The sequence below is a fragment of the Anopheles maculipalpis genome, chromosome 2RL (genome assembly GCF_943734695.1).
Source record: "Anopheles maculipalpis chromosome 2RL, idAnoMacuDA_375_x, whole genome shotgun sequence".
In the NCBI taxonomy this organism is placed as follows: domain Eukaryota; kingdom Metazoa; phylum Arthropoda; class Insecta; order Diptera; family Culicidae; genus Anopheles; species Anopheles maculipalpis.
Genome location: NC_064871.1, coordinates 23068897 through 23096330, shown reverse-complemented (window position 1 = coordinate 23096330; position 27434 = coordinate 23068897). Strand labels below are relative to the sequence as shown.

At 43.5% G+C, this 27434-nt stretch overlaps 1 protein-coding gene across 1 annotated transcript; it reads left to right on the top strand.

Moving 5' to 3' along the window:
• The first annotated feature begins 553 nt into the window (after positions 1-553).
• LOC126557732 (thyroid transcription factor 1-like) lies at positions 554-26681 on the top strand. The gene is made up of 6 exons (XM_050213609.1): positions 554-882; positions 1449-1690; positions 8617-8771; positions 13117-13212; positions 25449-25535; positions 25943-26681. Exons 1-6 carry the CDS (start codon positions 584-586, stop codon positions 26630-26632), a joined length of 1569 nt encoding a protein of 522 aa, XP_050069566.1. The 5' UTR covers positions 554-583; the 3' UTR covers positions 26633-26681.
• Positions 26682-27434: the final 753 nt, after the last annotated feature.

Below are 27434 nucleotides of genomic sequence, written 5' to 3'. Positions count from 1 at the left end.
GTGTTTACAGCTTCAGTGCGATCTTTAGCGGGTGATATGTGACAGAATAAAGTTTAAGTCATTGCATCCTAGCAAGCGGTGGTTACTAAGCTGAGTTTTCATTCGAGCATCGGAAACTTTTCCCGTTTATCCGTGTTTGTGAGTGTGAGAGTAGACAAAAAAGTACATTTTCCTTTTGGGAGCAAAAGTAGGGATACAATTTTTGAAGAATCTTTTAGTGTGTGTCTCTGTTTGATGTCCTCTACGATGAAAGCCATGGATTAAATGCTGATTCCAAGTTATATCGCAATTGTTGCAACGAAAGTGAATGTGTCAACCGGTCAGTGAATTAGTGTCGATGGGAAATTCTGGGTCTGTGCAAGTGCTTACTAATTCGTGGAAAGAACCCCCAATCCAAAAGCAATGAAACAACCGTGGTAACAAAGCAAAAAAAAAACGGAAAAAAATATTACCATCGAATAGCAGGAACCATAAGCGAATTACGAAAACCCTTCCACTGTCTGCGCGACAGTGTTCAGCGGTGCGTCGTACACTTATTCTTATCCTTCCCTTGTCGGCTGGCGCTCCGAGCGAATTCGGGTACATGTCCACCACGCTATCGAGTGTCTCTGGAGTGTATCCAGACGATTCCGAGCAAGAGCATGGACTGTTACCGGATCTGAATGGTGTCGATCTGGTTATGAGCTTGTCGCCCAAGGCGCCAAACCACCACCATCACCACCATCACCATCACCATCTGACCAGCCTGCAGCATCTGCAGAATCTGCAGCACAATTCGGCCCTCCACAGCCACTCGACACCGTTTAGCGTCACCGACATACTGAGCCCGATCGAGGAGTACCGCAAGCTGGAACTGACCGCTAATCCACCTTCTCCGTACAGGTGCGAATTTTCATTATTTTGGAGCATGTACTTTTTACTCATGTTTAGTTTGTCTATATTCAGGCAAACTGATTAAGTGAGGCCTGAGTGAGGCCGAGGTGAGGATAAGGACATTTAGGGCAATTTCTGGAAACATTTATGTTTCCTCAACGAAACAATTTTATACTTCAATGCTCTTCTATTTTGAGATTGTGCTATTTAACTTTTCCCCCCTTCATATTCATTTATTTCATTTCTCCTTACCTTTGGCATAAAATATCCTTTAATTTATTTGAAACCTTTTTCATTAAAGTAAAGATTCTATTCATTAAATCATTTACTTATTTAAGCTGAATTTTAGATTTGATTACGATCCAACATCTTACAAAATAAATTTATTTGTGATTTAACAAACACAGCAAATAACTGTCGTAAGAAGAAAGGATGATTTTCTAATAATCTGACATGTCTGCCTAAACTGTCAGCTATTTGAAAACAAAAAAAAAATATAATAATTTTCTACTATAAAAGTCAAACCATTCTGACGCAGTACACTAATGCGCTTAATCCCTGGATTCATTCCGTAGCGGCGGTAGCAGCGTCAACTCACCGAGTGCCCTCGGGCCTAACACGACCACCGGCAGCACGACGACCGGCAGCAGTAGCATGGCAAACCCGTACGCCATGGGCCCACTGTACCACAGTCCCGGTGTGCAGAGTTACTGTGCGCCGACGGACAACCTGTCACTGGCCGGCCACTACACCGATATGCGCAATTCGGCCGCCGCCGGCTGGTACGGTTCCACCGCCAGTGATCCACGATTCGCGAGTAAGTTATACCACAATCTTGAGAAGAAAAACAATAACTTTTCTCTAAACTGTTCGATAAACTGTGGCAAACAAATTGGAAGCATTTTAAAAGTGCAAATAATTCAATCCGTTGTAGTGTAAGTGTATCGGTTGAAGGATTTTGGAGCACAAAACACAACAGACTGATAGTGTTAGCGACCGAAATACTGTAACTCGTTCAAACTTTACTCTCAACTTCCGCAAGCTTCCACGAGAGTTCCAACTTTCAACGTTTGCAAAACAAAACCACTCGAACTGCTGCTGGGCCACCACCGCACAGTTTTAATGGATTTAATTCGACTTGCTGCAGCGTGTGCACCGTTGCTGCACTGCAAAATATGTGCATTTTAACTGTATTTAACCACGCGGCCCCACATTCGGTACGGCCAGATTCACATCGTACCGAATTGTGATGCAAAACGGTTTTGCAAGCATAAACAGACCATCATCGGGCTTGGTATGCATGTTGACAAAACGGGATTTGCAGGCCGGGCCGCAATCACATCGGTTTCACTTGTACACACGATGCACACATTCGGTGCATAACGACCGCGACCGTGATATGTGTGTGTGTGCTCGTTGTCCAAGCCCAGCCGAAGAGAGTGTGCAAACATTTGGGAAGACTGCACAGTGCACTATTTGTAGTATGTGTGTGTGTGTGTGTGTAAGGGGGGATATGCAAAAAAGTAATCAGCGAAAAAAAAAGCAAAAGGAAAATGACAACGATCAACACAGTGAACTGAAAGCGCTGATGATTGACGTTCGTTGCATTGAGTTTTTGCAACTGCATTTTGGTGCATTCAGCTGTGGCGTATCTGAACGGCTCAGATGGTTAGAAAGTAAGGACCTGGGGCGAAAATGGATCGTTTTGTTTGTGCAACTGCAATCGAATGCTGCAGATGTTAGTGAAAGGAAATGATGATCATTAACGGGTGTATAATGATCTTTTTTTTTGTAGTAAAATAAACACTTTTGGCTATAGTGCAATAGTGAATTTTATTTTTAAAAAATCATTATAAAAATTATAAAAGTTTCCGTTACAGAAACAATAGGATTAATACGTAATAAATGCAGTCCTTTTAAAAAGTATACAAACATTGGATGCATTTTTGAGGTTTAAGCAAAGTCTTGAAGGGATAGCTGCATGTTTTTCCCGTATTTTTTATGAACACTTAAGATAAGTCAAGCGTTTGTTTATCGAACACGCAGTGCCTCCAGGCTGAAAAGTGTCCGATTGATCGACTTTGTGCACGTTTTTCTTAGCCCAGAGCTGAAATGGCTTGTATAATGACGCTACATGAGAAATTTTATTAATAAAATTATATTTTATTTATAATAATGAAGGTTTCCATTCTTTTCTGTCTTTCAAACAATATCCAATGTATTGTTTTATTTTTTGATTATGAAGTGCTATTCCTTTCACCTTTTAAAACAATAAATATGAAACTCCGTGAGTGTGAGATTGTACAGAGCTTTCAAAAAATTCTGCTCTTGATATACCTTTGCTGGGAGTTTAATTTTCTAATACTGTTTCATTTATGATATATTATATATTTAAAATTATATATAATATATTTAAAATTTAATGATTTTGCCATGTTCTATATGAATAACGCCATTTTGCCACATTCACAATATTGATGAACAATACAACTGATTGGTAATGGATAAAGCTTTTGAATAACAATCCATGTGTTTTTCAAACAATATTTTTATAGTGTTTATAGTTTTTCAAAATAATGTTCTAGATATTATTTTGCAAGGGTGTCCAAAAAAAATTAGTCATTTCTTTTGAAAAAAAATAATACAATAATAGTTACAGAATACACAATCATGATAAATGCCAGTTTAATACGGCCACACCACACTAATTGCTCCATTGTTGTACCCTTGTTTGTAATATGGTAACAAGTTGATTGATTTATAAAAAAAAAAACCACACAATACACAGCCACACACCGCCCCATTGGAATTAATCCCTTGCGTAGTAAAAGTGCCACCCGAAGCAACCACACCCTCTCACAAACACAAAAGTGTCAAATCTTTTTGGACGAGAACGAAAACTCACCACCATCTCTCACTATCGAATTACCGAATTACCCAGCTCACCGACACAGCGAAAGCTAATCAAAGCAATCCACATCCTCAGCCATGTGTGCGATCGCCTGAAGCAAAATGTACGCTTCGGATCCCGCTCCCCGTCCAGCTTTTTATTCTTCGATGCCAGTTTTTGACAAGTCTTCTCCACCCCAAGCCAAGACAGACAGACACACACGCACTGGCTGGCCGACTTCTTGTTGAGGCAATATTTTGACAACCAATTTACCGCACAATTATGCAGCGAATCATCCCCACGACCCCAGGAAGCACAGCGGGCGTGATGCGGTGCGAAATGGAAGTGAAAATTAGATTTTCGGGTTAGAATAATAATTATCGGTTTGAAAACTTGAGCCACGGTAGCGAGGGCAGTGTGCGGGCATGGGCTCCTCTTGTGCTGCAGAACGATTGATAAGTGTTGAGTAGATGATAATTGATAGTTAGGAAGAACTTTAACAGTAGAAATTCTCGCCTCTAGATGTAAGTAAATTAATGCCATAATTTACAATTGTTGTAATTGAAGTGGTAAATTTCATAGAGTACTATAGAGCACTGTGAATAATTTAACATACTTTTACTGTACATAATTATGTACGCATTTTATTGGTGATGGAAATTACCAAATAAATAGAAAACCAACTGTAAATGCTATTTTTGCATGTTTTTATGCTCTTTTATCTGGTCTTCCATACCTATGACCCAAATTTTCATACTAAAAAAGTACAAAAGTTCATCCTTTTCAAGAGATAGTAGATTATACGTAAAAAGAAAGTTGGCTTATAGGCAACAATTGAGTGTTTAGAGGCAAAATTTACTGGATCAAGAAATGATAGTTAAAATAGGCTACGACAGTTGTATTAATTTGATTTAAATTATAAGTTAAATGTTTATTCTTTGTGTCATATTTTCGTGGAAGCTGAAGGACCTTTTTTTTACATATAATTAATGAGATGCGCGTGAAAGAGTAAGGGTCAATAAAATGTTTTAATCTTCTAAATTTACTATAAATGTCCTCTGTTCTCCATAAAAAGATTGATTCCTTCTATGTACGATATTTAGCTCCATGTCTTGCCCAATGAACTTATCAATCTCTACATAAAGTTTGTTAAACCTTGGAAAAAGAATCATTCCGATTGGAAGGGACAGTTACGGGTTAGGTTATTTCACGCGTTGTTTCACTTTGAACAAAAACCCAACACTCCGCATCCTTAGATCCTGCGATAATGTCCCATAGAGTAAGTGTTTGTATGAGTGTGTATGTAAGCTACCAGGGCACAAAACCCGTACCAGAGCCATAACAAGAGAAAACCCTCAAACGGAAGTGATCAATTTCCTAGCTTCCCGGAGGCAACACAGAAGCAGGACACTTTTCCCTCACAAAACCTACCCACACAGCCACACACAGGCCAGTGTTACATCAATCGCAAACGAGAGCCGGCCGGTTTTTGTCGATTTTGTTTTGAACCACAGCACAGGACATAGACACCCCGCCTGGTTTTCCTACTTACATTTTTAGATAGCGGTAACGATAGACAGTTTATTACCGGAATGAAATTATGCGTGTACAATGCCGTGTACGAAGCTTTGATTCGGCGGGAAACGGAAGGAAAAACTTTGAGCTGGAGAGGCAGTGGAAAGGACACCCGTGTGGAAAATGGAAACAATAAATTTTCGATTAAGTGCAACCAGTTTCAAGTGGCTTCAGTGCACAAAAGGGGCGTTCATCGTCTGCTTCTGGGGTTGCGGTTGAGTGAATGCGTGCGTATGTGCGGTTCCGGTGGGGAGGGAAAAAAAGATGAGGGTCTGATTGTAATGCTGCTGACCAAACATCGGCGGGGGAAAATAATGAATCGCCCTGATCTCGCCCGTTTGGTGCCCGTATTTGTGGCGGGTGCAAATTGGTTGAATAATAATCGCCGACGACAGGGGCGGAAAAGTGGACCGCTACTACCAATGGAAGTTGCAAGAGACCAGTGCCCAGTGGAGTGGATTCGGTAAGGATCTTCCCAACGTGTTCTTCCGTATCAGGAAAGAATGATAAAAAAGTGAAGACAGGATTCACTTAAAAAAACGCACAACGATGGCTTTATTTGTATGGTAGCCGAACATCAACATTGTGCCTTCAACCGATCAATCCTTGTATGATCTACTACCGACTAACCACCTGTGTGTTTGTATGTGTGTGTTATTTTTTTTTGAAATTCTTCTTCTATCGATTATGCCAAGCAAACTGTACGCTAAGCCGAAAACTAACTACGTGTCTGTTTTTGAAAGGATTTTTATCTTTGCTTGACCGTTCTACCCTGCTTCTGTCGACCATCATCGATACAACGAGCAGCGTAAAGATAGAGAGCGGTCATCCTGCAATAGGATTACATCTTCATGATAGCATCGTGCATTCCGCAATCCGTTTCTAGCCGGACCTTTGCCTGGCAGGTGGATTTTGCACTGCTAGGACCAGAACAAACATTGCAGCTCGCGCAAGCAAATCGTTATCGTTTGGCCGACTGTTTGTGTTTGTTCTTCGCTTTGCGAAACAAAACCCAGGTAAGCGGATTGTCGCTAAGATATTTCCCACCAGTGCTGTTTCGAATCTCGAAGTGGTTGTTTTGGTTTGGTTGGGACAGTGCGGACAACCTTCGATGTTAGACGATGCGCACGGTCAAAGGATTTATGACGAAAATTGGAAAATTGTCGACATTGTTTTTTGAAGGTACGATGAGTTACGTTTTGCTTTTCTTATTTAACTGCGAGTTGATTGCATTAGTTGGATGAATAGGAGGAATGAATGATTGCACAATGTTTTGCTTACTTCATCCAACGTTTCTGACAACAATTAAAAACAACTTTTAGGCTTAGAATTCTTCCTATTCTTGCCTAAAGCCATCGAATGTCTTACTAGACTAATCAGTTCTTACTACGGGGGAATTGTCCGAATGAGATTTGAGCCCCGATCCTGACGTGTGAAGACTAGCATCGTTGTCAACTTTATCTACTTAAAAAGCCTTGGAAAAAAGATTTCTAATTTGCAGTGTAATAGTAGGACTATTTTTTCTTACTCAAATATTCACCAAAAACATGTTTTTTAACGCTTGTATTAATAGTGATGAAACACAATACGTCTGTAAAATAGTGATTTCATCTATATTCATCCTCTTCTTCTTTAAAATAGAGAGAAAATAGAATAACAACTTTTTGCTAGCAACGAACTAATATGGCAAAAGCATCATTTGATATCAGAATATAGTCACATTTTATTGCAGAAGTCCTGAATTTAGACCTTTAAAGGTGACAGGATTCCGGAACTAATTGATGATATTGTACCATCTTGTGCTACTGCTCCTTAAAGTTTTCGCCTTCCTATGAAATTACATAAAACTCCTAATTAGTTTCTATAAATCTTGTTGGAGTATCTGGCAAAAATAGAACAAAATCTTTTGAACAACACGTTTTTATACCTAATTGCATACATCAAAATAAAATAAATGGATAAGTCGTCCCAAAATCTCATAAAACAAGTCAATGAATAAAATAATCACCACCACACAAGTGAGGTAAGGCGAGAAAGTTGTGATGAAATTGGAGAATTTCATTGCCACCGCTTGCAGCGTGTTGATGGTGTTGACACGGGCTGACACGACTGGAAACCGAAGGCGTGGAGGGGATGTTGAAAGCCCACTTGCCTTCGGATCGTATCCGATTACATTGCCGATCCTTTACGTGTGACCCGGGGTGCGTCGGGAAGCTCACATTCTGGCCTTCTATTAGGAAGTCAAATTTTCAGCTAATTTCCTTAAGCAAAAAGGTCCACCTTCTTAGTGTGAATGTGCGGTGTTATGGTACATTCTTCCTCGTAACTTGAGCCGTAAATCATCAAGAGAGCGATGGGGTTGTACTTGACGATTCTTCGTTTCACCGTGATGATTTGGGCATTCAGGACATGTGTGCGGGAAATCTTCGGGCCTTGCTTTGGCTGGGTAAATATCTTGTGAAAAAAAGGAAAGTAAATGTGTGGTGTGATTTCCATGCATTCTCCTCACATTCTCCACTGGAATAGTTGAGGCTGTGGAAGCCTTTCTTTTACTGCTTTCCCTCGCTTCCGGTTGGGAATGCTACTTAAAACCGATCCTGGCTAGTGAGTGCGTTAAAGTGGTACGGATTTTCGGGCGAAACACGAGCACGTACACACAGGGAATGAAAATGATTTTATGCAGTTGGTTTGAGGTTTTCCTACCGTTTATCCATTGTTGAATAGTTTCGGTTTTGGTAATTGGAGAATGTGTTAAGTGGAGCCCCAACCATTCGAGCACAGTGAGCTTATTAAGAACGTTGTGGCGAAGTATTGAATGGGTATAAGTTTTGGGACGCGCGCTGTATGTTTGATGTTACAGTGCAGCAAATAAATATTTATCAAGCCATTCTATTCGAGATGTCACATAGAAAGGAATGATATGGATTGGTTTCTGTGACAGTACATCGCTTTGCTAAACCCATGCTTTTGATCGCGGAACATTCCTTACCGATGAGTCCGAGGTCTGTGTGGTTTGGTACGCGATTCTGCTGAATGGAGCCACGTTTACCAAGCACTTGAGCATCACATTATTATGCAAATTGTTGGAGAAGGAACGATCGTAAACAGCTTTGGGTGTGTTATGCAATTCTGAACGTATCCGGATTATTGTAACGAGTGGGAAAAAAGGATCATAAATTCTATTTCTTATTTAGAGTCTGTATAACAATTTTCAGCAATTCTCTACATTATTCTTCAATATTTTAATCCCTACTACTATCATCTGCTTGCCATTTCAGTATCCCGATTGATGGGGGGATCGGCCGGCGGAACGATGGGTCACGCCATGTCCAACATGGGCAGCCTAGCAGCGTGCAGCGTGTCCGACACCAAACCGATGCAGTTTCCACTCGCACAACGACGAAAGCGACGCGTACTCTTCACACAGGCTCAGGTAAGTTCAAAAGCTTGACGTCACTGACGATCGCCAGCGCTAGTGTGCGACCTTCATCACGGATGAGCTGCCGTAAGGAATGGCGGCCCTGCCCTCAGATAGACGCATTTGCATTACGTTACTTAAAGAAACAACTCAGCACCGAATCTACTACATCAACAGACAGACCTTTGCTAATGATCGCAACTGAAAGCTGTTTTGCAAGCTCTGCGTGACGTTGCTGATATTGACATCCGTGTCGCAACGTGATCGTGTGTAATTATGAAACGCAGCTAGCTGTTTGATCGCCTTTCTCTACGATCGTGTGCTGTGAGTGAATAATTTTCCAGCCCCAGCGACTCGGCAGGACTGATCTTGACAACACAAACATTCATGCGAAACGATCAACAAGAAGGGGAAATTTTAATCCAGAATTACACACATATACAACTCATCTTCGCGCGGGTTTTTGGACGTCATTATCCATGCCAGTCGTTTAGTATTTTGTGTGTCAAATACACTCATTGGCACAGCGTTGACATTTCATCGTATCAGCTACCGTTTGACGGCTGTTGCCAGAAACTGGCTGGCAATGCTGTCAATAAACCCGCGCACAAACAACCAGTCAACACACTCCGAGGACGATTCGCAGGCGACAAAATGTGCTCTGTGCAGGCATAGCAGTAGTCGACCAGCTAGTAGCGCTGTAATCGTTCGCTCTCCAGTTCTATGACACCGAGCTGCGTGACTCGTTTCTATTGTAGTCGTCGTCGTCGCTCGTTCGGCTACCGGGATATGCTGCTGACAAACTGACTGCTGTCCCCCGGGTTTTCCACAAACCACCACCCACCGCCACCATCTTCCTGATATTAGTTTGCTGATGAAACTTGGCATTTCATTTCAAGTGCTTTGTAAATAGATATTCCCGTGCGGACGGTGTTTCCCCCAATTGCTTGTCCCGCTTCGGTCCTTATTCCTTACCCGTCCCTTGGATCTAACATTGTGTTTATATAAAACGTAACAGCAGCAGCAGCAGCATTCTTAACCCCCGTTTGTCCTGTGTCGGCCCCCCCGGGAAAGTTCTGCGCGCTGCACGGGCTTCGAATGTGCCCGGCCCAGCGGCCAGTTATTTTCAATCCTCGTCGCTGCATCCAAAGCGCGCACTGCAGCGTAGATGGGGTTTTCTTCGCTTCTACACAAACACACGGCACATCGCTCTCACGGACATTCAAATATTTTACTTAGATTTTTGTTTAGAGTTTAAGAACGGCCTGCGGAAGCAGGAGTTGAATAATAATGGGGAAAACGAACTACTGTCCAGCCAGCCTCCGGCGTCGGTTAACCGCCTTGCAGAAAAGTCAAAGTTTTGTTCGTCCGAAGTTCGTCTTGCTGGAACTCAAAACACTTCTGTGAGTGAGTTCTTGGGGAGCTTTTTTTTTTTGTTCCGGCGCTGTACTGAGCCTCAATGATTATTTTAATGAATTTTGCTCCATAATTGTTTGCATGCTTGGAGAAAAGAAATGAACATTTTAAAGTAGTTTGTGTCGAGCAAACTGCATCCTTCACTTAAAGGCTCATATTGTGTTGAAATGAGAGATATCTTTTACTTGAGCTTTTTTTTTTCTTGGTTGTCCCACTACATCCAGATGATTCTGTGATACGATTACAAAACCACGACATGAGCGAGAAAATCAAAATCGAGGTCGCAAGTGGGAAATGCAAAAGGAAGCGTTCAAGGTCGAGAGGAGCATGATCGCACGTTCCACTCAACCCGGTGGAACTGACGTGCCGTCGAACAAGCGCTTTCAACAAACTGTCAACAAGCTGGCCAACGAAACCAAACAGAGACCCGAAGCCGAAAAGTTTACCATCATCAGCCCAGTCCTGCCCGCATTAGCCGCATTTTGCTACCGAACACACAGACGAAGACGCGGTCTAGGTAAAACAAAGATGTCAAAACACACGATCCGCAATGCGTCGGGGCTCGTGGATCAATATTTACCTCAGTTTTAATTTTAAGTGGATGTCACCGAAAAGTACGCCACTGCGACAAAAATCTACCGTCTTTCTCCCTTCGCTTCAAGCCTGCGCTCCTGTACTCCCGCGGTAGCCAAGTAATTGGGGGAAAAAAACGTTAAATAATCAACAACTTTTTCGACAGTGGCCCACAACACAGCTCACTAGACTATAGGACTTGCGCTGCGTGGGTCGTGATCGATTTGTCAATATTTTGCCACTTGACTCAGCTGGAAAGGGGGCTATGGCTGGCTGGGGATGAAATGATAAAATGCATGAAAATGTTCTCAGAAGTAGCTTAGTGAGAGGATTAGCCAAAAACCACGACCTTGTTTGATGGGCATCGTTTTGCTGACTGGTACACAGACAAATTAATCTTCGTAAACGACCCCCAGTCCCATGGCAGGCAGTAGTAGTTCTTGCTGGGACTTCTTCGTTTAAATATTTGATTAACTTTCGCACCACACCAATCCTCCTACGTACGTTGGGCGTGCGGGTTTGTCGCTTGGTGATGAAATCTCCCCAAAAACCGGTACGACGTAATTCGTTGCTAGGCGTTTTGCTCGTCTACCAGGATCTGAGTGCGATCTTTCTATCCACCCGCACAATCTTTGATTCATTTTCCACTGCGTAGCCAATAAGCTGCGGCTCGTACCGATGGGGTAACGTTTTGTTATTCTCCACAAACGGTACGATTAACTCCAAAACAATCAACGATTAAAGACGAAGAGAAAGAGAGAGAGAGAGAGAGATAAGGACAGAGACCACGATTCTGGCCCTGGAGGGGAGCTAGAGGACGGGGAGAAAAGGAAAAAGGGATTATCATAACTTTGTCCTTTCGAGCGGGGGCTCGCCAGCACGAATGGCACAACCCGGTGTGTATCGTCGGCGTACAGATTCGAGTCCCTTTTGCTCCCGAAGCATAACGCAGCAGTAGCATGGCTGGTTGTTTGTCAATACTTTTATGCATGTTTCATGTTCGTTCCGACCGTTGCCATCCGAAAGGGCAAATATTTGCTCGTCAAAGATGAACCTTTACTGTGCGAGGGATGAAACAGGAGTTCTCGGCACTTTAACCGGTAGCAAAGCGGGGGCAAACCAGCGCGACCAGCCCTTTGGTAGTTGCCGGGTTTTAGCTCGGACTCGAACCTTGGAGAGGAAATGTAAAAGCGGAAGGCGGCAGAATGGCCGTAATAATACCGGCAAAGGGGCATTGTGCGTTTACCGGGGGATCAGCCGTTTGCGTTGTTTGGTTTTTCGAATTGCAATTCACAAATGAATCCTGCTACTCGGTTCGTTACCGTTTGCCGAAGAAGGTCAAGTAGGAGAGGGCCTTGGTTTTTCTGCTGTAAGACTTAAGACTGTGCCAAAATAAAAATGCAATAATTGTAATTGAATACTATTTGCTGTAGGGATGGTCTTTCAATTTATGGTTTAATGCTGCGAGTGGACAGTATTACATCGAAATTTTAATTGTGATTAATTTTTAACAGAAAACAATTTTAGTATAAGCAATACGACCTGGTCGTCCTTTATGAATAAAAAAAACAATAATAGTATATTTTGGCAAGGATGTATTGAATACAATAAGAATATTAAAGTCTTCGCTATAGTCTCTGTTGTTTAACTGTTAAGAAAACCAAACGCATGTTTACTTATTGGTTCTTGTCTTCCTCTTGGCACAACACAGCCTTTGGAAGTTTAGGACTAGAATTTCTGGTAGTAACTGGATAGTATATATTCAATTTACAAAGGAACGGATCCGTCGGTGTCGTTCATATTTATGTGCCGTCAGAAATGAGCAAAATCTTTAAAAAGTTTAAAAAAATGTGTGAGCTTCACATAAATTTGTATGTTACGAGAATGAGAAGGCAAGAAACATATGGAAAACCACTAACTTTTTTGTGAAATAATTTTACATTCTACCAGTTGTACTTGCAAGGGTTTTTCTCAAATTTTCTCTAAAAAAAAATTCCGGCAGGGTACTCCTTCAGGCGCTACAATCGTTATACGGACATGGCATTTCATTACAGAACATTCCACTTGCCATCTAGCGCCATCGTCTTGGCCTACCAGGGTCTCTATCTCTATGTGGATACAATAAAACGACTTTACGGGCTAGGTCGTCCGTTGTTCTTCCCATAACATTTCCAGCTCACTGTGTTTCTAGAGGTTGGCGTGTCAAATCATCCTCTAAAGCTATTGTAGATCTTCGATTATCCTTTCACAGAATCCTTCCGAGCACGTGTGACACATTTCTTATCACACCAAAAAACCCTTAAAGTGTCCAATGTTAATGTCCGTCTTCTCTCTCTCTCTCTCTCTCTCTCTCTCGGTGTTCTCCTCACAGGTGTACGAGCTGGAGCGAAGATTTAAGCAGCAAAAATACCTATCCGCCCCAGAACGCGAGCACCTAGCCAGCTTAATACATCTCACGCCAACACAGGTAAGCGAAAAACGATCGATTGCATACAATTCTATGATCCAAATGAGCCCACCAATCCAGGTTTTTTTTCACACTCATCATAATAAAAACCATTCCATGAGATTGGAAAAATAAATATTTCCACCACACAGAACCACGTTTGATTCGATACGCGTGTCGTTGACAGGGTACGAAGCACGCCGTCCAGTGAGTGTCATTTATTTTCCCAGCACAGTACAGACACAGGTTCGAACCGGACCACTCTTGCCGAGCGAAAAATCTACCGTGCTTAGTGTGCTTGACAGTTATCCCCTTGGCAGGCAACACCACCGACACGCACGCACGCAATAATATTTCTTTTTGGGCGTGCGTGAATTCTTACCGTGCGTGCGCTCTCTCTCCTCTCCTCAGGCCAGCAAGGGGGAAAGATCTTAATAGACCGTGCGATTATGACATCCAGCCAAATTCCGTTCCGGATGCTTTATACGGGTTAGGGATGGTTGTGCGAGGGGGCCTGCCTGCTGCTGCTTCTTCCTGTCGGTGACAGTTTGTTTGGTCGACGGGTTAATCGATTCTAATCGCTTCCTGGCCTGCCGTTCGCATCTGTTTGCCCTTTCGCGCGCGCCCACACACACACACACACACACATGTAGTCCTTAAGGCAACATACAAATAACGCGGCCCCGTTCACGTGCTGGCGAAAATAAAACACGGATCGCGGACATTTCAAGTGATCCGTTTTTCCTTCCGGCCCGGGGGTGTGATTGTGTAAATGTGTGAAAAGTCGTTCTGAATCAGTGGTATCAGAGTGGAGGTGCGATAGTGTCTCAGGAACTTGCCAGATGATGTTTGGTGAAGAATAATTTAGCAAACAGTTGAGGATATTTGTTAGGGCTGTCAAATAAATGAATCCGTCGGTTATTAGTAATTGATATAGAGGGTGAAAAATTGTCGGGAAAACACAGATTGGAATAAATATTTTTAGCCAAAAAGAAAATTTCTATTGACCAGCTTTTTACGTGCCACATGTTTTAGATGTATTCTGCAATGTAACTGATTGTAACAGGCGCGAAAATCCTTTCACAGAAACCACTATAACCTTAACCAGCGTAACATGGTAGACCCGATTGTTAACCAACAATAGAGTCCTGGGCGAGATCACGGCAGGAGTCGTCCTAATGCGTGGTAACGTGTTTTCATCTCTGTTTCGGTTCTCCCTGCCGTGAAGATGCCTGTGCTTTGGCTCACATTATAACAACACATTAATCAGATTACCGACGGGAAGCGGATCGAAAGACTGTCCCGTTGATTCAAAGGATGCACTGTTGGAGAGTGTTCTTGGTCGAATTTGAAAAGTTGAGTCATACCTTTTTTTTTAGTTTGGTGCTATAACAAGTCCTTTTCAGTCTTTTTAATGCTCTGGTTCTTGCTGTTTTTGTTGCAAATAAAAAAAACTCCTCCTCAACGTATCCTTAGCATCAACCCATCAAAATCCCGCTGAGTTGGTGTACTATCGCGCAAAAAAGGTTTTGTGCAATTTCCAAGAAATGAAGGGTGTTTCTATAAATGCACGCACCAGTATTTATTTGCCATTAATTCGCTGTAAAAACATCACCTTGGAATGGACACTTTCCCAACAAAAAAAAAATCACCAACCTCACAACAAAGGACTTTTGCCCTACTCTGCTCTCATGGGACGAGTTCGCTAAGCGCGAGGACTCAGCGTGCAGAAAAATTGTTTCACAATCAAAAGTGGTGTCCCTTTTTTTGCTTTAGGTTGGAAGTTCGAACAAAAGCCAGCACGAGTGGAAAGGATTATAGCACCTGATGATAGCCCGATGATTTATATGAAGCATCAATTTAAAGCAGCTTTCGCACTCGATCGCCATCGATGCAGCGCGCGCTGATAAAGATACAGTTTTTTTTTTGGGGGGGAATTCCTGGCATGGATCATCCGTGCCACTTACTCGGGTGCTGGCCAGCTTTGATCCTCACTCTAGAGTCGAGTTTTCTGCGCATAACGAACACTCAATGCGTCGGGATTTCGAGTGACAGTGAGAAGTGAAAAAACAAACGCATATGGCACAACAACATTTGCGATGTAAAACGACAACATCAACGGCGGTGCATAAATGTCATCCAATGCAACGCCCACATTTTGGTGAGGCTTAAGTTTTTTGTAAGCAATCCTCGGGCCTGGCTGGCAGGCGTTTTGTTTCTATTGCTCCAATTTACACACACATACACACACCGCCCAACAATCACACTGCACATTGCCTATTTTGGCACACATACATACACACGCTCTCGGTTTCTATTGAATCGCCACTCTTCGCTTTTCTGACGATGTCACTTTTGATTAACGGTTCAAGTGACACTTCGTTTTAGAAATTCAATTTGACAAACGAGACTGTCAATTGAAATCGAAGCAAACCGTCGCTGCGGAAGCGCACGCGGTGTGGGTGCAAGCGTCAAGTGTGTCATTGTAGATCCTTCCTTCCCTCTCCATACTGCCCTTGAATTTTGCGCCACCCGCTGCCCCACATATACCCCATGGCTTCGCAAAAATCATTGCCATTTCCGAAACTGAAATGCCAGTTTTTGGGGCTGCTGAAGCTGGAGAGACAGACCGAGAGAGAGAGATGACATACGATACTGGTGTCCCCAGGAACGATAGAAAAAATTACTAACGAAGCCAACGTATACTAGCTCACGCTCCACCCCGTCGGTTTCTCTGTGGGAGTGTGCATCTGCTTTGAAACCGGAACTGGACATTTGGGTTTCGGATTCTGGGTGTTCGGGACCAGTTTGAATTGTGTTTGTGTGTATTGTGTATTTTTATTGGGTGCTTCAACGCAACGAATTGTCGCCGGAGTGGTTTTGGACCCGGCGAGAGGTGGATTGATTGTTGGCCAAAAATAAAAGTATACTAGCACGAGCAGGTGAATGTTTTGGAGCATGTTTTTATTGGTGTGTCAAGCTAGCAAACAGAGTGAAATAAGTTTGACATTGGCTTCCATGCCCAAAGCTCATCGAAGACCAGGTTAACTGCCTGCCTACCAGCACCAAAGGACCAGGACGCCAAAGATATCCTTTCCAGCAATTAAAAATAATTTTTATATTTGTATTTAAATGGTTACAAATTCTGTTTGGTCAAGATGGATATCCAACAGCAGAATTTCGTTTCAATTTTGCATATCTTTCTTTCTCCCAAACCATAAGCAATCAATCAAAGCCCTAAAAATTTCATAACAACCTTTATCCATTGAACAGCGAAAGCAACAAAAGCTTAATCCCACAGTCAGGTTCCATCTTGGGCTAAGAAAACATAACAAATAAAAACAAACGAATCCTTAGAATTTGGAATTTCAGAATGGGATTTTCCTTACTGTTGCCTGCCTGTCTCAGGGCAAGTGTCAAAAGTCATTCCTGCCACTGCCGGAAGCTGTGCGTACGGAAATTCTCAATCCTGCCAGCGTACAACATCGTCTTGACATGCAAACGAGGGCTTGGATTAGCGTGCGTAAACATAAGCAGCTTGTGAACCGAGGCAAACCTGCAGATTCAACTGCTGTAACAATAAACATTACGCCGGAAACAATATTGGCATGCCTGGGGCGGAGAAACAAAAGCAACAGCGTCAGAACGATGGACAACACAGTTTCTACCTTGCAGCCTAAACGTCCTGGAACGTATCTCAGTAAGATAGGGACGTAGGACGGAGACTAAAAAATCAAATCATTACACTCCATCAATCGATAAACACAGACTGAGCATAACAATAATAATCTAAATGGCATTAAAGATATAAATTTGCAAATGCCCAAACAGCTACTTATCATACGTCGATATCCGGATAAGCCGCCTGCTTTTACACAGTACTTCGTAACCACAATCACAGTTTTTTAATCGGAAAATATGTTGCAAAGTTAAAAAATGGGGTAGAATCTCCATTTTGTTTCGCTGCCACTGGGAAGCACGTTCGACCGGAGAGCGTTATGTACAGCATACGGCATTAAACCCGTGCAATACCCGGCAGGAGACATAATATTTGCGTGCGGTTATCGATCGAGGGCAGATGTTGTTGACGGTTGTGCGACGGCTCCAGCAGCAAACAGCCAGGATCAGCAGGACGAAAATCAGGACGAATCGAACGCTAAGCCAACGGTGGAGTGGTTTGAAAGCAGTTCAAGTGGTTTCGCTTCTTATTTTCATGAGAATTGCGTTTTATTCTTTATTATATGGCGTTTTTTTTTTGCCTCGCCACCACCATCATCAGGCTTGCCGTGGTGGTAGCCATCCCGGATTGTACGAATAAACCGTTCCCCGTTCCCGGAGGTTTCGTAACACACGCACGCACATTATAGTACGATTCCACAAACCTCTCGAGCCGTCAAGGTTCAGGCTCGGAGGTGCTTGACGCGCTCGGGACTTCACTTAAACATCTGGTAATCATGACCCTACGGATTTAGGTTCAAGCTTTTTTTTCGTCTTTCCCTTTCTCTCTCTCTCTCTCTCTCTCTCTCTCTCTGTTGCTGCTGCTGTTAGACATACAAACTTATTTAACGTGTCGAATGTGCATTGCAATATGGACAAGGTACGCGTCCGTCGTTTCGAAAGGTAACCTTAAATACAATACAATTGCCGGATGACGATGGCGTGTGCAATGGTACAGATTTGAAGAAGCTGAAGCCAAAAACACATTATCGGACAACAGGAAAGGGTCCGAGAAAGAGAGAAGCGGGAATGCAAAAATAATAACGCAAAATGACGAATGTAAAAACGTTGAAGCAAACACCGGTAGATCGGTTTGACGGTCACCGGACGGTGGCTATACCGACGGTTAAATGGTTCATTATACCTCGGTGGAATGATATCCACGGTTTGGGTTTGGTTGTTGCAGAAGCAAATACAAAACCAAAAATAAAAACATTCATCATGACAAATATAATTTGTTAAATAGAATGAAATTTTTACTTACAACAGGAAGAGACGCACGGACGATGATTGAATTTTGGTTGATTTTTCTACATTGATTAGACCCGACGGTATAAAATATTTAATAATGCTTTGTATCTTCATTATATAATGACATTATGAGGTCATACCAATTGGTAACATGAAAGCAATCGATTTTTGTTACGAATTGAAGAAATTTTCACAGTAAAATCATTCGAAATATCTTCCTTCGAGTTTCGATACATGACACTGTTTCGAAAGACAAACACAGCTAGTGAAGGACTGATTCCGGTCCCCCGAAAATACCCAACGAAAAGTGCCGAATAATCCTACGGGCGGCATTGGTGATCAGTAGGGGGGCTTCCTCGGTCAGAGTACCCTGTTAGTTTTACTACACAAATAATGCCAGAACCAAGGCCGCGCCTAGACCGAACCAAAAGAGCCTTTACAATTCGCAGGCATTATTGAGCCAAAAAAATGTCCCCAGCCATTTATTGTAATGGTACAAAACTTATGTAAAAGAAATCATTTCTGGCATACTTTCACTTCAGCTTATGCAACCCTCACCGCCTTAGCCCTCGGCCAACAGGTTTGATTTTAATATCTCGATATTCATTTAGCCTTGATCCGCCACAGTCAAAGATGTTACATTTAAGCACAAATGTATGATGAAAAATTAGGAATTTTTATCGGAAGGATTTTTTTATTCCGATAAAACGGCCGGGCCGTATTGCTGCACCTACATGGATTTATTATAATTAAGTTTAGTAGTTAAACCGTCGACCTAGGCGGTAAATAATGTACATTACATGCAGACTGATGGCATCAAGAGAAGAAAATGTACTCTCAGAGACTCAAAGCCTCCAAAAGTACACGAAAAAAGGGCATGCATTTGATGCATGAAATATATTTCCGTCGGTGGTTGCATTGCGATTGAAGGGACTTCAAACTAGTGTTTTGGCCAATATATTTCTGTTCCTTTTATTGATAGGAATGATCAATCCTAGCGGCAACTGAATGTTCGGATCCGTTTCTCAAAATCATTCCACTTTCATTACGATCCGTTTTTCACCGCTCATACTTTCGTTCCGTTCCGATCCGTTCTTTTTCCGTTCCTTTTGGAATATCCAATTTTTTGCATCCCAGATTCGCATTCCGTTCCTTTTGCAATTAGAACCAGCTCCGTTCCGTTCCTTGCCTCAAAAGCGATCAATCGAAGTTGAAGGGAACACCCGTTTTGATGGAACCTTAACAAATCATTCTATAGTCAACGGGAGTATCACCTAACTGTCAAGACTGCAGAAGAGCACAAAAAATGCCACTTAATCAACTTTGGGCCAGCTTTGGCCTACTATCGTGTATTAGTTGTATGTTTATTGTACTCCAAAGCTCGTCTGTTAGTCTTAGCACATACGTCAAACCGTTCTCTTCGAGTTACGTACTATTCCAAAGAATTCAATACCTACTTTTATGTTGTTGAATAATTTGCAATGAGGAAGACTATTGACTTACACAATTAATCATGATGAGATTTCCAGGTGAGATTTAAATTAAGCAGTAACAGATTTCGATTGCATAAAATAATCTTTTTAATAAGATAAACATATGCTTGAGTTGATTTAAAACACCCAAGTATACATAGATAGAAATTTACTTATGACTTATTTTATAACCTTTCATAAAAAACTCCAGCACAAAAAACAAAAACATACACATCGTTCTGCAGTCCACCTTTCTAAAAGATTCTCCTGACTATTCGTATCCTTTTTATCCTTAATTTCCATCAGTTCCTTGAGTTTGCTGCAAAGAAAAGCTACCGCTTTGCCAGAGAATTACTTGGACATGTTTATTTACCTATACCAAACCACAAAATAAATATTTTCCCAGTTTCAAGCTAACTTTCTTGCAGTTTACTACGCTTCATTGATAAATCTTAGCTGGTTCTGGAAGGTTGGTGGAAATTCCAGTACCATCACTTCACGAAAGGATATTCATTTCCCTTTTTCCCTCACGGCTCATATGTATCCCGCAAGTTTGATTGCTGTTGTTTTTAACTCTTTCCGTTCCGGGTGCCGGGAAAACCCTCCCTCAGGATTCCTTGTACAAACTATCGAGTGAGTTTGCCCCTGGAACGGCACATCCTCGATCCCGAAATCCGGATGCGAATGATTAAGCGTGCTGCCGTGTTATTGTTATAATCTTTCACTTTTTATGTTTTTCATAAATTTGCCTAATCTTTCCTCCCTTTCCAATAGTGGGTGCGTGCTTTTTTTGTTGTTGTTGTTTTCGGTAAACAAGCAATATTTTCGCACCCATGGTGAAACGGTTAAAATATCCGTTCGCTTTGCAAGGGTAAGAAATGGGGAATGAATCGCACAGAAAAAAAACTACTACTTCCCTTTCCCTTAAGATTGATGTTCCGTAAACTTTGCTACCTTTTTAATCTCTCGCTCAAAATCGGGAAAAACCGGGCGCTGCTCAAGGATAGCCGTGCCAAGGATTCGTCGATGATGGTTTGTTGCGAGCAGGGTTGAATCTAAAATAAACAGACCGTGCCGTATTTCGATTCCGTGCAGGTACCGCTTCCCCGAAGGCCACAACAGCAGTCAAACGCTACGGTCCAGGGCCACCCGCAGGAAAACCTTCCCGCATCCTTCCTTTCACCACTTCCGGCACGACCAGCTTCCCAATTAAGCTGCTGCCACTGACTTGCTGCTGAGCGTTTTGAGGTTAGAATGTGTGACGCATCGCTTCCCACGCGGCTTACCCTACCCAATTAACAAGTGCTTTACAATGGATTATGATCCATCATCACAACGGCATCATTATTAGCGATGAACCGATCCGAGTATCGCTTTACTTTTCCTCTTTTTTTTCTGGTTACAAGCACGGTTGAGTGCGCACAATGGGACGGAGAAGGTTGGCTTGCGAAGCTTCAAACATATCACAGTTGAAGGAAAAAAATAAATCTTAATCTTTACGGTGCAGATTGCGAAAGTGCGGGTTCGTTACACGATGCTATAAGTATCATAAACATGAGCTCATAGGACACAGAAGTTATAAATTCGCCACAATATCATCCACATATCATTCAATTGCATCCAACACGTCGAAGCTAACAAAGCACGCAATTACATGCAAATTACTAATAACACAATTATTTAAATCTAAAAAAAATGCTCTTAATTAAAATCACACACACTCATGCAAAGAATCGCGTAAATTGATGCATTTATTCTTTCAGGAAATATTAAAAAGAGTCTAGCTTGTTTTTTTTTTGGACCACAATTTTCCATTTGTTGCGTAAACCGTTTACATTCCCATTCAGGCAATAGCTTGCTTTATTCGGTATAGTTTATTGTATGGTTTAGCCAATTCACAGCGTCACAGACACTTAATTATGGACGTCTTGCAAGAAGACACAGATTAAATTACATCCTTTTCAGTTTTGTGTGGATTGGTCCCTAACGGTGTAACGGCACCGCAATAGCTCCAACATGTTTTGTTACATGGTAATGAGGATGCTGCACAGAATTGACTGATTGTCCACCGAGAATCCGCCTGATTCCAGGCGAATAGTAATTATAAATATTCCACAAATGAATCCTTTCGCAAAACTCCTTTCACTGTCCTACAACATCTTTTATGCTTAAGCCGTGCAGCCAGAATGTATCTGCAACGTTATCGTGTAACGGTTTCTGGCAAGATCGCCCATTATAAGGCTGAGCCGCGCGATCCTTCCTACTCTAATAAATGCATACGCTACATGGCTTGAATGGAAGATAAAGTAGGAAACAAAAAAAAAAACAAATAAAAAATTTTACCTCACACCATCGGGCCACAGATATAGGCCTGCCGGTGTGTCGGCGTTATGTGTAGTGTTTGCATCATTCGAGTGTCCTTTTTTGTCTTCACAAGCACGTTGGTCGGTTGGTGCTGCTTGATTACGCTACTAATTGCACCACGAGAAAGCTGCTGATGAGATAATATTACACTCATCCACTCGCTGAAAGCTTTGCTTCCTGCGGGAGAGACGGTCACCGTGCGGAGCCACCACTTCGAGATGGATTGAATTGAAGAAGTTGTTTGCATACAGCACCGTCAGCACACGGTTGTTATTCTCACCCTTGCAAGACCATCATGCATCCATAAAACAGACCCACACAGACACACACACACACACACACACACACACACATTTCTAAGAATATCAAGAGGCCAGGGCACAAAAATAGATAGCATCCACGCCAGTCGTCGTACAGCCCTTCTTAAGCAGGACAAAGCACGCAGCCCATGGTCCACTGCCGCGTGCGCGTGCATACACACACACACATACACAGACCCACACACGATTTTCCACCCGAACGCTGAATTGGTTTGCATGTAGTGTGGTTGATTTTGCTCGTAATTAAAAAGCAGGAAAGTGGCTGCCGCTAGTGTTAAATGCAACTCGCAGCGCTCTGTCCATTGCATTTGGCACTATTCAAGCTCGTCCGCTCACCGCATTCATGCGATCCTTGGTGGTGGTGGTGGTTCCGAAAGGAAAAGACTCGCCACTTGAGGCAAGAAGGTTGCATAATAGCCACCGTGCCACACATCCAGCCAGCCAGCCAGCCAGCTAGTGACGGTTACATTGACTACAAAATGGATGGCTTCAGGTTCCGGTACTGGTGCGACCCAGTTAGCGCGGACACACAGCACATGAAAATCGCCCCGAACGAAACTCTAATCTTTAACGGGATGATGGGCTGGTGGGTGCGAATTTTCCCCCGCGTCTCAACACATCACACTCTTTTAGCACTCATTTTCAAATTTTCCTTCACTAGACGTCGTCTTCGTTGCTTGTAGGAAAATCTAACCAAGGCGCGCCCTGCACGCGGATAATGTTCAATTTTGCAAAAGAGAAAAGATTTGGCAAGCATGGCGCGAGTGGTCCGATGCAACCGAATGCACCGAACACTTTAAGTTCGTGCGGTTCAACCGGTCCCAGATATTCCTTTCGTCGGTGTAATGATGTGTGTTTTTTTCCTCTTTTTTGTTGCATTATTTACTCAAAGAGAATACTAAATGAATGTTTACACTTTGAAGGGCATGTGTTGTAAAAAAAAAAACTACCACACACACACACACACGCGCGCTCTTTTAGTTTCTCCTCCTGCGGCAGTACTTGTGGCACTTGTGCAACGTAACAAAACGCCTCTCCAAAAGTCTCGGCCATCTAAGCAGCAAGGCCTTTTTGGAGAAAAGGTTTTGGCTGTGCGCCACCGGGTCAGTAGGTGCACAGGATATGTGTGTCCATGTTTTTCTATGCTTGTTTTTTGTTATTTCATCCTTCCATCGTGTCTTGACGCTTGTCCAGTCCAGGGTTGTATGGATACGATTATGATTATGGAGCGGTTTTTATTTTCTTTGTTTACGGTAAGTGCAATTGCTTCGCTAACTCAATATGTACTTCATTAGTAGTGAAATGAGCTTCGAAGGACAATGAGAAAAAATACTGAATGAGGAAAAAATTATAAGTTTTGCAATTATAACGTTTCATGAATGGAAATTATGCATCCTGATTTTTTGAAGAAATTTCACCGTAAAAGTGGTTTACTTTAGCGAAACTGGAATTGATGGTTTCACAACCCCATTGATGGTTACAACAGATAAGTGTTCTGTGTGATTTTCTCTTAAAGTAAAAGTAAAAGTTTGCAACAAACACATCAATAGCTAAACAACAATTGTAAACATAAATTTCCTTCTCTGAAAATTATCAATTGGTTCAGAAAAACCACGACTGGCCTCTACTGTAGCACTAAACAGCTCGATCCCATACACGCATGCCACGCAAGAGGAAAGGCTCTTAAATCGAGACTAATTTGTCGACCCCACAATTCTTCACGGAACCGGTTCCCGCTAGTGTGCGGTGGCAGTGCAAAACTGCATCACTTATTTCGGGATCTTTAGCACAAGGGTCCTCAGTGGAAAAGCATAGTGCACACTTATGTGTAATTTTACTCCAACCAACTTACAAACACACACACACACACACATACATGTATACATGTTCTGGGTGGCCTCATAGACCTTTTCGCCGTCATTCTCCAGCATAGGCCAACTCAACTATCATCAAAGAACCAACGAGCCACAATGCAAAAAAATGTGGCGACGACGAAAAAAAAAATACCACACACACGCGCGCTTTAAATCTCGTCCGGAAAAAAGCTTCCTGTTCATCTGGACAGAGAGAGAGAGAGAGAGAGAGAGAGAGAGAGAGAAAGAGAGAGAGAGGAGGGGGAGAGAAAGAGACCGGATGGGGAAAGGTTAGTTTGGGAAGGAAATACCTAAGAACTAAAGAAAAAAAGAAGAGATGCTCACACTCTTTGAAGCCCACGGTACATGTGGCGTGCGACAAGACTACTGACGTCGCAGGAAGGTCTTTTTTCGCGATCGTACTTCCTGCATCCGCATATACTACTTCCTGAGAGCCGGTGGCCTTAGGCCGGGGACACCCACGCCGTATATTAAATCATATTGCCTAAGCCGACGACACTTCTAACGGTTTGTCGTGGTTAAGCGCGTTTTGACGTTGGAAATGCTATTTCCTTCCTCTGGGGGGGGGGGGGGGGGGGGGGAGGAGGCGGGAATGAGGAGTTTGTTCCACGGTTGCATGATTTTTTCTCCATCTTGCTTGGATACCTGTGTGTGTGTGTGTGGATGGGAAGCAGAGAATCTACCACATCGTTTGAAGCGCCTGGATACACCGCCAAGGTAGCTATGGAGATAGAGATGAAATGGCTAAAGATCGCTCGCCCGGTTACGGTGCGTTTCTTATCTTGCCTTTAAGCATTAAAACTCAACGATCAGCATTTAAAGCCGTAAGGATGGCACGCCGCTTGCTTTACGATGACTGCAAAACAAATCGAGAAAGCAAATAATCAAACGTTTCTTGAGCAGGCGGCACTCGAGTATTTCCTGGGCATCCCCAACGGTTCCAGCATGTAGTGGAGCAGAATGAATATTGTGACATATTCAAGCAGCTGTCTGTTGGCGTAGACATTTTGCGATTTTCATCATCTAATTTCTTCGTCCAATATAGGCACACACACAAACAAATGCAATGCTTTTATTGGACAACATATTACATCCTATGTGAGTTATCTAGGATTACTGCGCCAGGATGGTGCTGGATTTGTCACATGCCATATAAACCCATTCCAAGATCTTTGGAAATCGTAGAATGATCCCTTGTCTGTCTGTTCGACTGCGTAGTTACACATATCCCTTCTTTCTCTTCCCATCTGTTCTTATAGGTGAAGATTTGGTTTCAAAATCATCGATACAAGTGCAAACGGCAGGCGAAGGAAAAGGCCATGGCGGAGCAGAACCAACACAATCAGGTTAGTAATCGTGGTCAGCATCACGTGCGCAACCTCGGTCGAACGGTGTCCGGTGGCTCTATTGTGGCCGCGGCTGCTGCTGCTGCTGCTGCTGCTGCTGGTGCTGGTGCTGCCGGTACCACGACGCTACTGGCGGAATCCAGCACCACCCCGACCGACCTGCCGCACCATCCCCAGCACGACCAGCAACACCAGCAACACCAGCACCAGCAGCAGGACCAGCACGAACAGCTACGGGTGCAGCAGGACCAGGAGCTGCTCGACCAGGACCCGGACGAGCTGCTTCCGGGGGCGCATTACGGTCCCGGGGCGACGATGCTGGTCGGCATGATGCCACCGCTGCTGCCGCCGGGTTCGTCCTCCGCACCCCTTCGTCCGACTAATGCGCGGTTTGTTTTTCATCCCAGTCAGCCAGCTCACCACGACGTGTGGCCGTACCAGTACTAGTGAAAGATGGCAAGCCCTGCTCCGGCGGTTCGAACGCGAGCGCAAACAACACTAGCAGCAGTAGTGCGGCAGCTGCCGCTGCTGCTGCAGCCGCTGCCGCCGCCGTCCAACAGCAGCAGCAGCAGCAGCAACAGCATCAGCAACATCAGCAACAGCAGCACGGTCAGCATCCGTCCCAGCATGGACAGCAACATCCAGCACAGCATCATCAGCAGCAGCAGCAGCAGCAGCAACACTCGCACCAACAGCAATCGGCCACCGGTGGGCTAGGTGGGAGCGGTTCGGCCGGTGGGTCGGGTGGCTCGTCCGGAAGCGGAACGAGCGGGCCCAGCTCGAACGGTAGCAGCAGTGCCAGCAATGGTGGCGGTGCGGGCAGCGGTGCAAGCAACGGTAGCGGAGGTCCAACCAGCACCGGCAGTATTGTGCTGCTGAACGATTCCAACGCCCATTCGCCAGACACGGCGACGGCGGCTCTGCTATCGTCGTACAACGGGGCAGCCCATCAACATCAGATGCTGCAGCAGCCGTGCAATAATGCGCTCATGTCCAACAGTCTGGCGATGGCGTACCGCAACCAGAACAACTTCATGACGAACAGCCACCAGCAGCAGTGTGGAGGCTATCTGCCGTTGCAGACGCGCGCTTGGTAATATTAGTGGAACCAGTTCCGTTCCGTGCCGTCGGTGGTATGATCTGTTTTGCGGGCGATAATCGCTGCGTTTAGTTCGGGTACGAATTGTTTGAACCATTGCGTAGAAAGCGTAGTACTTCTCTAGAGAATCACCTCACTTAACGACAACGACGACATTTCGGTAAGCCCTATTTTTGCTTCAAGTTTGTTGATCAGAAGTCTGTTGCTTTGCTGAGACTTTGCTGGCACGCGGTACTCAGCTAAGTGTCGCACAAAAAAAACCGTCTCAAACTTACTTGTACATAACCGTGGCGTGTACCAGAGCAGTACAATCAGTTTTCCTGTCTTATAGCCGTGTTTATAGCTCGTACTTGATAAGAAGGGTTTGCGTTTTTGCCTTTTTACTGTGTAGCATATTTTGTGTAGCTCTGTTCACGATTGTAACTCGTTTTCATCGTAGTTTTCACGCACGCACACACGCAAATTAAATCAAAACAAACGGAACTGGATTTGAGGCACGTGTCCGGGTGGTACGCGCATAACGTCAATCAGGCGGACACTAAGTAGGGCACAGTAATAGTAGGGAATCATCCAACATCTCACTGTAAGGAATTATGGCACGCAACGGCGCTGCTGCTGCTGCTGCCCATTTTTGTGTATGATAAATAAATATATTTTTTAAAACAGACAGCAGACTACAGTCAGCCCGACACAACGCAAGGTCCTGATGTTTTGGTCGGGTAGTGGAAGGTGTAAGCTTAAGCTAGTGAAGGGAATACACACGCAAACTAATCAAATTTGGCTTAAGATTGTTCAGGTAA

Coding starts and splice junctions, on each gene's coding strand:
- LOC126557732 (XM_050213609.1), top strand. CDS start 584: ATGTCCACCACGCTATCGAGTGTCTCTGGAGTGTATCCAGACGATTCC. Junction 883..1,448: donor AATCCACCTTCTCCGTACAG/GTGCGAATTTTC, acceptor TTCATTCCGTAG/CGGCGGTAGCAGCGTCAACT. Junction 1,691..8,616: donor CAGTGATCCACGATTCGCGA/GTAAGTTATACC, acceptor TTGCCATTTCAG/TATCCCGATTGATGGGGGGA.